Below are 15,892 nucleotides of genomic sequence, written 5' to 3'. Positions count from 1 at the left end.
TTGATAAAAACTTGGAGGTTTTGTTACTTTGAGATATCTTTGTATGGTTCAGGTTCGATACCTAACCTTTTATTCCATACATTTTAATGGAAGTCAATAGCCCATGGCTCACAATCTCTGTTTGTGAAATATTTAGTGAAATAATAATTCATTTAAAAAAAATATCTATTTATATATTTCCACACTGAGGTTGTATTGGGAAATTGTGAACATTTGCATTTTTGTTACACAGCCATCAATAGGGTTTGCATTTTCCTGTCCAAAGACCTTGTAAGAGTCAGATTTTCTCCTTGATATCCAGGTACACTGTATGTAGTGTCTGAACCCCTCTGGTTTCCCCATGAGGCAGTCAGATCTGTGCTTGCGTGCCAGACTGAGGATGCACTACAGTAATTCGAGCTGCGAGGAAGAAACCTGGTCGATCGCTATTCCACATTCCTTCTGTATGGGGAAACTACTGACTCCAGGGTTGTTACTGTACCATAACTTACTTGGGCTGCTCCTGTGGCGCAGCAAGGAAAAACAATACCTCCTTAGTCGATAATTAGCCCTAGAGCCGTATGTATCAAGCGTCTCAGTGCTGTTCTAGGATCAGTTTAGCCTTTTAGATCATAATGAATAAGATTACATGGACTCTGAGGTGCACATGCGGCCCCTGAGTGCTTTCTCTTCATTAATTAGCGAAAGCAGCAAGATGGTGCCGACAGAGCAGCTCTGCTTCTAGCTCCTAAGCAACTTTGGAGTATTTCGTTTTTTTGTGTGTTGTTACTGACATTATTAGCCCAGAACGTTTTTTGTGTTATTACATACATCCGGAAATAACTTTTGGATATCAGAGCGGCGGTAACGACCAGGAATACGACTTTCCCGAATTCAACCCTTTGTTCGTACCCCCAAGGGCACTTGAAATTATCCCAGAGGCTGCTCCAAGTCGCCGCGGACGGAGAAGAGGTATTCAGAGTAGACTTCTAGTCTGACTCAGGAGGCGGGCACACCATCCACCGCTTCCAAGTATATTACTCGCTTAATGTCTCTGGACAATAACGTAGACGAGCTCAGGGTGAGGATCTCCTTCCAGAGAGATGTCAGAGACTGTAACATACTCTGTTTCACGGAATCATGGCTCTCTCGGGATATACTCTCCCGTCCATACAGCCAGCTGGGTTCTCAGTTCATTGCACAGACCGGAATAAAGAACTCTCCGGGAAGAAGAAAGGCGGAGTGTATAGTTCATGATTAACTACTCATGGTGCGATTGTGATAACATACAGAACCTTTTGTTCACCTTACCTAAAATCTATCACAATCAAATGCCGACCGTATTACCTCCCAAGAGAATTCTCTTCGGTTATAGTCACAGCCGTGGAAATTCCCCCTCAAGCTGATACCACAACGGCCCTCAAGGAACTACACTGGACTTTATGAAAACTGGAAACCACATATCCTGAGGCTGCATTTATTGTAGCTGGGAATTTTAACAAAGCAAATTTGAGGAAAACGCTGCCGAAGTTCTATCAACTCCTTAACTGTAGTACTCGCTTAGGAAAAMCACTAGATCACTGCCACTCGCCTTTTCAAGGTGCCTACAAGGCCCTCAGATCGCGACTCCATTTTGGTCCTCCCTCCCTATAGGCAGAAACTCAAGCAGGAAGTACCCGTGCTAAGGTCTATTCAATGCTGGTCTGACCAATCGGAATCCATGCTTCAAGATTGTTTTGATCACGCAGACTGGGATATGTTCCGGGTAGCCTCTGAGAATAACATTGACGCTTACAAGGACACAGTGACGGGATGTTGTTCCCACAGCGACTGTTAAAACCTACCCAAACCAGAAACCGTGGAAGGCATTCGCGCAAAACTGAAAGTGCGAACCACCGCTTTTAACCATGACTAGGTGACTGGAAATATGGTTGAATACAAATAGTGTAGTTATTCCCACCGTAAGGCAATCAAACAGGCAAAACGTCAGTACAGAGACAAAGTGGAGTCGCAATTCAACGGCTCAGACACGAAACGTACCGTACCAGTCAAAAGTTTGGACACACCTAATAGTGAAGACATCAAAAATATAAAATAAAACATATGGAATCATGTAGTAACCAAAGAAGTGTTCAACAAATAAAAATATATTTGAGATTCTTAAAAGTAACCACCCTTTGCCTTGATGACAGCTTTGCACACTCTTGGAATATTCTCAACCAGCTTCATGAAGTAGTCACCTGGAATGCATTTCAATTAACTTCTTTAGGCTGAGATCCCGTTAACGGGATCGATATGACAACAGCCAGTGAAAGTGCAGGGCGCCAAATTCAAACAGCAGAAATCTCATAATTAAAATTCCTCAAACATACAAGTATTTTACACCATTTTAAAGATACACTTGTTGTTAATCCCACCACAGTTTCCGATTTCAAAAAGGCTTTACGACGAAAGCACACCATCTGATTATGTTAGGTCAGTACCTAGTCACAGAAAAACACAGCCATTTTTCCAGCCAAAGAGAGGAGTCACAAAAAGCAGAAATAGAGATAAGATTAATCACTAACCTTTGATGATCTTCATCAGATGACACTTATAGGACTTCATGTTAAACAATACATGTATGTTTTGTTCGATAAAGTTCATATTTATATCCAAAAATCTCAGTTTACATTGGCGCGTTACGTTCAGTAATGTTTTGCTTCCAAAACATCCGGTTATTTTGCAGAGAGCCACGTCAATTTACAGAAATACTCATAATAAACACTGATAAAAGATACAAGTGTTATGCATGGAACTTTAGATAAACTTCTCCTTAATGCAACCGCTGTGTCAGATTTCAAAAAAGCTTTACCGAAAAAGCCCACCATGCTATAATCTGAGTACAGCGCTCAGAGACCAAAACAAGCCATAAAGATACCCGCCATGTTGTGGAGTCAACAGAAGTCAGAAATAGCATTGTAAATATTCACTTACCTTTGATGATCTTCATCAGAATGCACTCCCAGGAATCCCAGTTCCACAATAAATGTTTGTTTTGTACGATAATGTCCATCATTTATGTTCAAATACCTCCTTTTTGTTTGCGCGTTTAGCCCAGTAATCAAAATTCATGAGGCGCGATCACTAGGTGCAGACGAAAAGTCAAAAAGTTCCATTACAGTCCGTAGAAACATGTCAAACGATGTATAGAATCAATCTTTAGGATGTTTTTAACATAAATCTTCAATAATGTTCCAGCCGGAGAATTCCTTTGTCTGTAGAATTGCAATGGAACGCAAGCTAACTATCACGTGAACGCGCGTGGTCAGCTCATGCCTCTCTGGCAGACCTCTGACTCAATCCCCTCTCATTCGCCCCCACTTCACAGTAGAAGCCTCAAACAAGGTTCTAAAGACTGTTGACATCTAGTGGAAGCTTTAGGAAGTGCAATATGACCCACCCCATAGACACTGTGTATTCGATAGGCCATGAGTTGAAAAACTACCAACCTCAGATTTCCCACTTCCTGGTTGGATTTTTTCTCAGGTTTTTGCCTGCCATATGAGTTCTGTTATACTCACAGACATCATTCAAACAGTTGTAGAAACTTCAGAGTGTTGTCTATCCAAATCTACTAATTATATGCATATTCTAGCTTTTATGGCTGAGTAGCAGGCAGTTTAATTTGGGCACGCTTTTCATCCAAAATGCCCAATGCTGCCCCCTACCCTAGTGAAGTTAACACAGTGGCCAAATATGGGCCAGAGGTATACAGAATGGTGTCATCTGCATAGAGGTGGATCAGAGAATCACCAGCAGCAAGAGCGACATCATTGATGTATACAGAGAAGAGAGTCTGCCCGAGAATTGAACCCTGTGGCACGCCCATAGAGACTGCCAGAGGTCCGGACAACAGGCCTCCGATTTGACACACTGAACTCTGTCTGAGAAGTAGTTGGTGAACCAGGCGAGGCAATCATCTGAGAAACCAAGGCTGTTGAGTATGCCAATAAGAATGTTGTGATTGACAGAGTCGAAAGCCTTAGCCAGCTCGATGAATACGGCTGCACAGTAATGTCTCTTATCGATGGCGGTTATGATATTGTTTAGTAGCTTGAGCGTGGCTGAGGTGCACCCATGACCAGCTCTGAAACCAGATTGCATAGCGGAGAAGGTACGGTGGGATTCGAAATGGTCGGTGATCTGTTTGTTAACTTGGCATTCGAAGACCTTAGAAAGGCAGGGTAGAATAGATATAGGTCTGTAGCAGTTTGGGTCTAGAGTGTCTCACCCTTTGAAGATGGGGATGACCGCGGCAGCTTTCCAATCTATGGGAATCTCAGACAATACAACAGAGAGGTTGAACAGGCTAGTAATAGGGGTTGCAACAATTTCGGCAGATAATTTTAGAAAGAGAGGGTCCAGATCGTCTAGCCCGGCTGATTTGTAGGGGGGCAGATTTTGCAGGTCTTTCAGTACATCGGCTATCTGGATTTGGGTGAAGCAGAAGTTGGGGAGGCTTGGGTGAGTTGCTGTGGGGGGTGGAGGGCTGTTGATCGGGGTAGGGGTAGCCAGGTGGAAAGCATGGCCAGCCGTAGAAGAATGCTTATAGACATTCTCAATTATAGTGGATTTATCGGTGGTGACAGTGTATCCTAGCCTGGGAGGAGGTGCTCTTATTCGCCATGGATTTTACAGTGTCCCAGAACTTTGAGTTTGTGCTACAGGATGCAAATTTCAGCTTGAAAAACCTAGCCTTGGCTTTCTTAACTGACTGTATATATTTGTTCCTAACTTCCCTGAAAAGTTGCATATCGTGGGGGCTGTTCGATGCTAATGTAGAACGCCACAGGATGTTTTTGTGCTGGTCAAGGGCAGTCAGGTCTGGAGAGAACCAAGGGCCAGATCTGTTCCTGGTTCAAAATGTTTTGAATGGGGCATGCTTATTTAAGATGGTGAGGAAGGAACTTTTAAAGAGTAACCAGGCATCCTCTACTGACGGATGAGGTCAATATCCTTCCAGGATACCCGGGCCAGGTCGATTAGAAAGGCCTGGACGCTGAAGTGTTTTAGGGAGCGTTTGACAGTGATGTGGGGTGGTTGTTTGACCGCAGACCCATTACGGATGCAGGCAATGAGGCAGTAAAATAGATAGATAGATCCACAGACGATGCAGTTGCCATCGCACTGCACCCTGCCCTATCCCATCTGGACAAGAGGAATACCTACGTCAGAATGCAGTTCATTGACTATAGCTCAGCCTTCAACATCATTGTACCCTCTAAGCTCATCATTAAGCTCAGGGCCCTGGGTCTGAAACCCGCCATGTGCAACTGCTCCTGGACTTCCTGGCGGTCCACCCCAGGTGGTGACGGTAGGAAATAACACCTCTACTTCGCTGATCCTCAACACAGAGGCCCCACAAGGGTGCATGCTCAGCCCCCTCCTGTACTGCCCGTTCACCCATGAGTGCGTGGCCACTCATGCCTCCAACTCAATCATCAAATTGGCAGACGACACAACAGTAGTAGGCCTGATTGCCAACAATGACGAGACAGCCTACAGGGAGGAGGTGAGGGCCCTGGCAGAGTGGGGCCAGGAAAATAACCTCTCTCAACATCAACAAAACGAAGGAGCTGATCGTGGACTTCAGAAAACAGTAGAGGGAGCACGGCCCTATCCACATCGACGGGACCGCTGTGGAGAAGGTGGAAAGCTTCAAATTCCTCGGTGTACAAATCACTGACAATCTGAAATGGTCCACCCACACAGACAGTGTGGTGAAGAAGGCGCAACAGCGCCTCTTCAACCTCAGGAGCCTGAAGAAATTCGGCTTGGCCCCTAAGACCCTCAGAAACTTTCACAGATGCACAATTGAGAGCATCCTGTCAGGCTGTATCACCGCCAGGTACGGTAACTGCACCGCCCACAACCGCAGGGCTCTCCAGAGGGTGGTATGATCTGCCCAACGCATCACCGAGGACACACTGCCTGCCCTCCAGGACACCTACAGCTCCCAATGTCACAGGAAGGCCAAAAAGATCATCAAAGACATCAACCAACCGAGCCACGGCCTGTTCACCCCACTATCATCCAGAAGGTGAGGTCAGTACAGGTGCATCAAAAACAGCTTCAATCTCAAAACCATCAGACTGTTAAATAGCCATCACTAGCCGGCTACCACACAGTTTCTCAGCCCTGCACCTTAGAGGCTGCTGCCCTATATACATAGACATGGAATCACTGGCCATTTTAATAATGGAACACTAGTCACTTTAATAATGTTTACATACTGCTTTACTCATCTCATGTATATGTATATACTGTATTCTATTCTTACTGTATTTAGTCAATACCACTCCGACATTGCTCATCCTAATATTTATATATTTCTTAATTCCATTCTTTTACTTTTACATGTGTGTATTGTTGTGAATTGTTAGATACTACTGCACTGATGGAGCTAGGACCACAAGCATTTCGCTACACCCGCAATAACATCTGTTCAATATGTGTATGTGATGAACAAAATTTGATTTGATTTGAAAATATGTACATCACAGTTGGAAGCCCAGGGCTTCAACCAAGCAGCCTATGAAAGCTCATTAAGATGGCTGAGGGCAATATCCCTCTAATGTCTCCCTCCGCTATCTCACGTAAAGTTGTCTCTGTGATGTTTTCATGGAAGTTTAAGACACTTCATTGCTCAGGACATCTCAGGAGTCTTTCTATCTTCCGTTCTGTGTGYCTGTGTGTCTGTCTGTCTGTCTTTCTCTCTCTCCTTCAAGTCATTGGGTAAAGCAACAGTGTTAGTCTGGACTGGGGAATCTGTGGAGCCATCCATTAAAGCCAGGGTTCAGGCATGGGGCAGCGGTCCATGTCATTTTCTGTGTGTCTTACCACTCCTGGCAGCAGGCCACACAGCAGTGATGTGAGGGAGAGGAGAGAAGAGTTGTTTTCCCAAAAAACGGACCTTTAGAACGATATGTGATAGATCGGCTTTGGCTTCAGTTGAAAAGCTTTGGCCTTCTGTTGTGAGAACTGAAGCGTTACCTCAAGTGACTTTCTCTTTAAGAAAATACATGAGTGAATAGAATGGATATCAGAATTGTTTTTCCTTTTGGTTTTAATTGTATAATGCTTTCTCAAATGTTCTGTATAAATTATTGTGCAAGTCTACCCTTTAAACAGACCTAATCTAACTTTCCCAAGGAGTGGGCCGGCTGGGCCCAATGACCACGAGTTATAACTATTGAATGGGTGTGCTGCTCACTGCTTACTAAGCAATCTGTTGACGTCAGACTAATGCATTACACTTAACATAAACACTGCTTCTCTGCCTAGAGGCTATTAGAACTCACAGACTCACTCCCTGTGTCACACACAGGCATAATATTTATTTATTTATTTAACCTTTATTTTATCAGGCAGTCATACTGAGACCAAGGTCTCTTTTACAAATGAGCCCTGAATTACAGAAATTACAGAAAATACACACATCAATATAAATACAAAATTCAAGTAGAAAGAACAATTATACCAAAAGATTATGGAGTTCATAAAGTAGTCTAGGTTTAGGCTTACATTGTGGTTAAAATTGGATCAAATTACAAGATACCTTAAGTGTGTAGCTTATTTGGTTGGTGTTAGGATTGGGTTTGCGTTCAGGATCGGAAGTCTATGGTAATTGCTCGACCTTGCCCACTTGTAGGCTAAGTGGTATTGATGTCGTATAGCCTACCTATCCAAACCTGTCATATCCCCACAAGTGTCTAGGGGGTCAGGGTTTGATTTTGAACTATTGTTAACCTCTCTAGGCTAGATGGGACGCTACCGTCCCACCTGACCAACATCCAGTGAAAGTGCAGGGCGCCAAATTCAAACTACAGAATTGTAAATATTTAACATTCTTGAAAATACACATGCAATATGTCAAAATAAAGCTTAACATTTTGTTAATCCAGCCACGGTGTCAGATTTCAAAAAGATTTCAAAAGATTTCAAAAAAGCAAACCATGTGATTATCTGAGGACAGCACCCCATCAAACAAACACAGACAATCATATTTCTTCCCCCAGGCGCGACACAAAACTCAGAAATAACGATATAATTCATGCCTTACCTTAAGAGCTTCTTCTGTTGGCACTCCAATATGTCCCATAAACATCAAAAATGGTCCCTTTGTTCGATTAATTCCGTCGTTATATCTTCAAAATGTCCATTTATTTGGCGCGTTTGATCCAGAAAAACACCGGTTCCAACTCGTGCAACATGACTACAAAATATCTAATAAGTTACCTGTAATCTTTGTCCAAACATTTCAAACAACTTTCCTAATACAACTTTAGGTATTTTTTAATGCAAATAATCGATAAAATTTGAGACGGGATAGACTGCGTTCAATAGCGGATAAAAACAAAGTGGAGCGAGCTTTCAGGTCGCGCGCCCCAACCACAACAGCACACTAGACTGCCAAATAAGTTATGTAATACTCACAGACATCATTCAAACAGTTTTAGAAACTTCTGAGTGTTTTCTATCCAAATCTACTAATAATATGCATATCCTAGCTTCTGGGCCTGAGTAGCAGGCAGTTTACCTTGGGCACGCTTTTCATCCAGATGTGAAAATACCGCCCCCTAGCCTAGAGAGGTTAAATGAAGAGTGGGTGGAGTTACATAATTATTTTATATTTTCAGATCGCAGGGAAGTATGACCTGCAGAAGGAGGAGGAGCTCCGGTTTTGGATTGAGGAGGTGACGGGCATGCCCATTGGAGAGAACTTCCAGAAGGGCCTTAAGGACGGAGTCATCCTCTGCGAGTTAGTTTTATTGTTTTTCTGTCTACACAAAGTGGATCTGTGTGGAATTTACTATTATATGTATTCTAATGTTTTAGGTATTTATACATATTATACCATTTGTCCAATCCATATTGTTAGGTTGTATTATCATCCCCAACATGTGAATGATGTTTTGCCCTGTTCAATTTTYTGTTTTACAAGCCCTAGACTTCACCTGTCTTCAGCTCAGTCAGCTATGAGGATGTAGGGGAATACTTAGTCACATTCCTCGATAGATGATCACTCCAGTAGACTTAATACAGGATGTTATATTGTTTTTATAACAGTGATCAGGTGTTGAAAAGGCCTACAGAGGATTAGCTCTGTGATCTTAATCTCTCTATCATTATTTTCACTACCACTAGGAACAGTGTATTATTTTTCATTGCTCTAGTTGAGAATCTGTTTTATGTTCATATCAAACTGTAAGAGTTTACTCTTTTCTTCTACCTTAGGCTGATAAACAAACTGCAGCCTGGTTCCATCAAGAAAATCAACCACTCCAAACTCAACTGGCACAAGGTACGTGAAACAAAATAAAAGATGTTGATATATACTGTAACGCTACCATTTCACAAAGGGAAAATGCTTTTTATTCGACAAGACTAAATAACGAGACTGAACCGGAGTCTGATTTCCTTTGTTGTTCCCTTCTAGCTGGAAAATCTGGGGAATTTCATCCGAGCCATTCTGAAGTTTGGCCTTTGTCCCAACGATATCTTTGAGGCCAATGACCTGTTTGAGAATGGAAACATGACCCAGGTCCAGAGCACACTGCTGTCCCTGGCTGGTGTGGTAGGTTCTCGGTTAGACTGGGGTGAATGTGGAACCCTGAGTTGTTCGTGACCTCAATATAACCATGTGCCATAACACCACACACGGTGCCATGGAAGAGCATGACATGAAAAAGATGCAAACATTGGTTTTTGGTTTGTTTTTGTTGTTGGTGCTGAAATCCGTGGTCGAACAAACACTGKTTTTTATTGAATTGCTGGTGATTGAGATGTCCATGCACCACTGTGTAGGCTTACAGTACAGTTGTAATTAGTGAGTAAAAACATTTATGTAAAACTGCAAGCAACACTGACTTTGTTACTTTGTCTCTTACCATGCAACAGGCGAAAACCAAAGGTTCAAACTCCAACTGTGACCTCGGTGTGAAGTACGCGGACAAGAGGACGCGCCATTTCGACGAGGAGAAAATGAAGGCTGGACAATGTGTCATTGGGCTGCAGGTGAGTCATGCTAACACAATAGCAATTACCACAGTGTCACGTTCGTTGTATGGAGGAAGAGAGGAGGACCAAGGCGCAGCGTGAAGTGAATACATTCTTCTATTTATTTAAGAAGAAACACTAACCAAACTAATACAAAACAACAAAACGAACGTGACGCTATATATAACAGTGCAGACACAGGCAACTAACACATAGACAATAACCCACGAAATCCCTAAAGAATATGGCTGCCTAAATATGGTTCCCAATCAGAGACAATGATAAACAGCTGCCTCTAATTGAGAACCAATCTAGGCAACCATAGACATACAAACACCTAGACTAGAAAACACCCCATAAACATACAAAACCTCTAGACAAGACCAAACACATAAATCCCCCATGTCACACCCTGACCTAACCAAAATAATAAAGAAAACAAAGATAACTAAGGCCAGGGCGTGACACACAGAGATAATGTCATAAGTGGATCTCATCCCCCAAAATATCCACTTAATGATATTACAGCAGTAGACATGTAGTACATCCCCCAAAAATATTTACAGAGGAACACCTGCTCTTTCCTTGACATAGACTGACCAGGTGAATCCAGGTAAAAGCTATTATCCCCTATTGATGTCACCTGTTAAATTCACTTCAATCAGTGTAGATGATGAAGAGGAGGAGACAGGTTAAAGAAGGATTTTTAGGCCGTGAGACATGGATTGTATGTGTGCCGTTCAGAGGATGATTGGGCAAGACAAAATATGTAAGTGGCTTTGAACGGGGTATGGTAGTAGGTGCCAGGTGCTCTGGTTTGTGTCAAAAACTGCAGTGCTGCTGTTTTTTAATTTTTTCACGCTCTACTGTTTCCCGTGTGTATCAAGAATGGTCCAACACCCAAAGAACATTTTTATTTGTATTTGTTATGGATCCCCATTAGCTGCTGCCAAAGCAGCAGCTACTCTTCCTGGGGTCCAGCAAAATTAAGGCAGTTTATACCATTTTAAAACATTACAATACATTCACAGATTTCACAACACACTGTGTGCCCCACAAGCATTTCGCTACACCCGCAATAACATCTGTTCAATATGTGTATGTGATGACAAAATTTGATTGATTTGAAAATATGTACATCACAGTTGGAAGCCCAGGGCTTCAACCAAGCAGCCCTATGAAAGCTCATTAAGATGGCTGAGGGCAAATATCTCTAATGTCTCCCTCCCTATCTCACGTAAGTTGTCTCTGTGATGTTTTCATGGAAGTTTAAGACACTTCATTGCTCAGGACATCTCAGGAGTCTTTCTATCTCCGTTTGTGTGCTGTGTGTCTGTCTGTCTGTCTTTCTCTCTCTCTTCAAGTCATTGGGCTAAAGCAACAGTGTTAGTCTGGATGGAATCTGTGGAGCCATCCATTAAAGCCAGGGTTCAGGCAGGGGCAGCGGTTCATGTCATTTTCTTGTGTGTCTTACCACTCTGGCAGCAGCCACACAGCAGTGATGTGAGGGAGAGGAGAGAAGAGTTGTTTCCAAAAAACGGACCTTTAGCATATGTGATAGATCGGCTTTGGCCTTCAGTGAACTTGAGCCTTTGCTTGACAGAACTGAGCGTTACCTCAAGTGCTTTCTCTTTAAGAAAATACATGAGTGAATAGAATGGATATCAGAATTGTTTTTCTTTGTTTTAATTGTATAATGCTTTCTCAAATGTTCTGCTATAAATTATTGTGCAAGTCTACCCTTAAAGCGACCTAAGTCTAACTTTCCCAAGGAGTGGGCGCGGCTGGGCCCAAATGAACCACGAGTTATAACTATTGAATGGTGTGCTGCTCATGCTTTAACTAAGCAATCTGTTGACGTCAGACTAATGCATTACACTTAACATAAACACTGCTTCTCTGCCTAGAGGCTATTAGAACACACAGACTCACTCCCTGTGTCACACACAGGCATAATAATTTATTATTTATTTAACCTTATATTTATCAGGCAGTCATACTGAGACCCAAGGTCTCTTTTACAAATGAGCCCTGATTACAGAATTACAGAATACACACATCAACTATAATACAAAATTCAAGTAGAAAGAACATATATACCAAAAGATTATGGAGTTCATAAAGAGTCCTAGGTTTAGGCTTACATTGTGGTTAAAATTGGATCAAAATTCACAAGATACCTTAAGTGTGTAGCTTATTTTGGTTGGTGTTAGGATTGGGTTTGCGTTCGGATCGAAGTCTATGGTAATTGCTCGACCTTGCCCACTTGTAGCTAAGGTGGTATTGATGTCGTATAGCCTACCTATCCAAACCTGTCATATCCCCACAAAGTGTCTAGGGGTCAGGGTTTGATTTTGAACTATTGTAACCTCTCTAGGCTAGATGGGACGCTACCGTCCCACCTGACCAACATCCAGTGAAAGTGCCAGGGCGCCAAATTCAAACCTACAGAATTGTAAATATTTAACCATTCTTGAAAATCACCATGCATATGTCAAATAAAAGCTTAACATTTTGTTAATCCAGCCACGGTGTCAGATTTCAAAAAGATTTCAAAAGATTTACAAAAAGCAAACCATGTGATTATCTGAGGACAGCACCCCATCAAACAAACCACAGACAATCAATATTTCTTCCCCAGGCGCGACACAAAACTCAGAAATACGATAATTTTGCCTTACCTTAAGAGCTTCTTCTGTTGGCACTCCAATATGTCCCATAAACATCAAACATGGTCCCTTTGTTCGATTAATTCCGTCGTTATATCTTCAAAATGTCCATTTATTTGCGCGCGTTTTGATCCAGAAACACACGGTTCCAACTCGTGCACATGACCTCACAAATTCTAATAAGTTACCTGTAATCTTTGTCCAAACATTTCAAACAACTTTCCTAATACAACTTTAGGTATTTTTTAATGCAAATAATCGATAAAATTTGAGACGGGATAGACTGCGTTCAATAGCGGATAAAAAACAAGTGGAGCGAGCTTTCAGGTCGCGCGCCCCAACCACAACAGCACACTAGACTGCCAAATAAGTTATGTAATACTCACAGCATCATTCAAACAGTTTTAGAAACTTCTGAGTGTTTTCTATCCAAATGCTACTATAATATGCATATCCTAGCTTCTGGGCCTTGAGTAGCAGGCAGTTTACCTGGGCACGCTTTTCATCCCAGATGTGAAAATACCGCCCCCTGGCCTAGAGAGGTTAAAATGAAGAGTGGTGGAGTTACATAATTATTTTATATTTCCAGATCGCAGGGAAGTATACCTGCAGAAGGAGGAGGAGCTCGTTTTTGGATTGGAGGTGACGGCATGCCCATTGGAGAGAACTTCCAGAAGGCCTTAAGGACGGAGTCATCCTCTGCGAAGTTAGTTTTATGTTTTTCTGTCTACAACAAAGTGGATCTGTGTGGATTTACTATTATATGTATTCTAAATGTTTTAGGTTTTATACATATTATACCATTTGTCCAATCCATATTGTTAGGTTGTATTATCATCCCCAACATGTGAATGATGTTTTGCCCTGTTCATATTTTTTTGTTTACAAGCCCTAGACTTCAACCTGTCTCGCCTCAGTCAAGCTATGAGGATGTAGGGGAATACTTTAGTCACTTCCTCGATAGATGATCACTCCAGTAGACTTAATACAGGATGTTATATTTTTTTATAACAGTGATCAGGTGTTGAAAAGGCCTACAGAGGATTAGCTCTGTGATCTTAATCTCTCTATCATTATTTTCACTACCAACTAGGAACAGTGTATTATTTTTCATTGCTCTAGTTGAGAATCTGTTTTATGTTTCATATCAAACTGGTAAGAGTTTTACTCTTTTCTTCTACCTTAGGCTGATAAACAAACTGCAGCCTGGTTCCATCAAGAAAATCAACCACTCCAAACTCAACTGGCACAAGGTACGTGAAACAAAATAAAAGATGTGATATTATATACTGTACGCTACGCATTTCACAAAGGCGAAAATGCTTTTTATTCGACAAGACTAAATAACGAGACTGAACCGAGTCTGATTTCCTTTGTTGTTCCCTTCTAGCTGGAAAATCTGGGGAATTTCATCCGAGCCATTCTGAAGTTTGGCCTTCTGTCCCAACGATATCTTTGAGGCCAATGACCTGTTTGAGAATGGAAACATGACCCAGGTCCAGAGCGACACTGCTGTCCCTGGCTGTGTGGTAGGTTCTCGGTTAGACTGGGGTGAATGTGGAACCCTGAGTTGTTCGTGACCTCAATATAACCATGTGCCATAACACCACCACGGTGCCATGGAAGAGCATGACATGAAAAAGATGCAAACATTGGTTTTGGTTTGTTTTGTTGTTTGGCTGAAATCCGTGGTCGAACAAACACTGGTTTTTTATTGAATTGCTGGTGATTGAGATGTCCATGCACCACTGTGTAGGCTTACAGTACAGTTGTAATTAGTGAGTAAAAACATTTATGTAATACTGCAAGCAACACTGACTTTGTTACTTTGTCTCTTACCATGCAACAGGCGAAAACCAAAGGTTCAAACTCCAACTGTGTGACCTCGGTTGTGAAGTACGCGGACAAAGGACGCGCGCATTTCGACGAGGAGAAAATGAAGGCTGGACAATGTGTCATTGGGCTGCAGGTGAGTCATGCTAAACACAATAGCATATTACCACAGTGTCACGTTCGTTGTATGGAGGAGAGAGGAGGACCAAGGCGCAGCGTGAAGTGAATACATTCTTCTATTTATTTAAGAAGAAACACTAACCAAACTAATACAAAACAACAAAACGAACGTGACGCTATATAATAACAGTGCAGACACAGCAAACTAACACATAGACAATAACCCACGAAATCCCTAAAGAATATGGCTGCCTAAATATGGTTCCCACATCAGAGACAATAGAAAACAGCTGCCTCTAATTGAAGAACCAATCTAGGCAACCATAGACATACAAACACGCTGACTAGAACAACCCCAAATAAACATACAAAACCCCTAGACAAGACAAAACACATAAATCCCCCATGTCACGACCCTGACCTACACAAAATAATAAAGAAAACAGATATCTAAGGCCAGGGCGTGACAGTACCCCCCCACCCAAGGTGCGGATTCCGGCCGCAAAACCTGACACAGAAGGGAGGTCCGGGTGGCCTTCTTACGGCGCGCGGCTCGGGTGCGGGACGTGACCCACTCCACCATAGTCATTACCCGCTTTGGTGCGCCTCTGGTGCGGGGACCCTCGCAGCGGGTCCCGGACTGAGACCATTGTAGAGAGCGCCACTGGAGCGGATGGCGGCCTCTGGACTGAGGGGCAGCTCCGACTGAGGGGCCAGCTCCGGACTGAGGGTAGCTCAGGACTAGGGGTAGCTCCGGACTGAAAGGCAGTTCCGGACTGAAAAGCATCTCCGGACTGAGTGGCACTCCGGACTGAAGGGCATCTCAGGACTGAGGGGCAGCTCAGGACTGAGGGGAGCTCAGGACTGAGGGGCAGCTCCGGACTGACGGGCAGCTCCGGACTGACGGGCAGCTCGGACTGACGGGCAGCTCCGGACTGAGGGGCAGCTCCGGACTGAAGGGCAGCTCCGGACTGAAGGGCAAGCTCCGGACTGAGGGTAGCTCAGGACTGAGGGGTAGCTCCGGACTGAAGGGCAGCTCAGGACTGAGGGCAGCTCCGGACTGAAAGGCAGCTCCGGACTGAAAGGCGGCTCCGGACTGGCCGGGCGGTGCCGGACCGCCGGCTCTGGCAGCCCTGGACTGGCGGGGCGGCTTCTGGCGTGCTTCCTGATCGGGCGGGCGGCTCTCTGACTGGCGGGCGTCTCTGCGGCGGCTCTGACTGGCGGTGCGGCTTCTACTGGCGGGCGGCCTA

At 43.4% G+C, this 15,892-nt stretch overlaps 1 protein-coding gene across 1 annotated transcript in view; it reads left to right on the top strand.

Annotated features, from left to right (window-relative positions):
- LOC111979057 (calponin-3-like) overlaps positions 1-15,892 on the top strand; it is a 39,072-nt gene that overhangs the window by 13,559 nt on the left and 9,621 nt on the right. Inside the window, exons 2-6 of the mRNA XM_070449102.1 lie at positions 8,661-8,782; positions 9,259-9,325; positions 9,461-9,598; positions 9,922-10,118; positions 14,499-14,658. Coding sequence (XP_070305203.1) covers positions 8,661-8,782; positions 9,259-9,325; positions 9,461-9,598; positions 9,922-10,118; positions 14,499-14,658 — 684 coding nt within the window. The remainder of the gene's footprint in view (positions 1-8,660; positions 8,783-9,258; positions 9,326-9,460; positions 9,599-9,921; positions 10,119-14,498; positions 14,659-15,892) is intronic.

This window comes from Salvelinus sp. IW2-2015, linkage group LG19 (assembly GCF_002910315.2).
Source record: "Salvelinus sp. IW2-2015 linkage group LG19, ASM291031v2, whole genome shotgun sequence".
NCBI classification, from domain to species: Eukaryota; Metazoa; Chordata; class Actinopteri; order Salmoniformes; family Salmonidae; genus Salvelinus; species Salvelinus sp. IW2-2015.
This window is presented reverse-complemented; position numbering and strand designations above follow the sequence as displayed.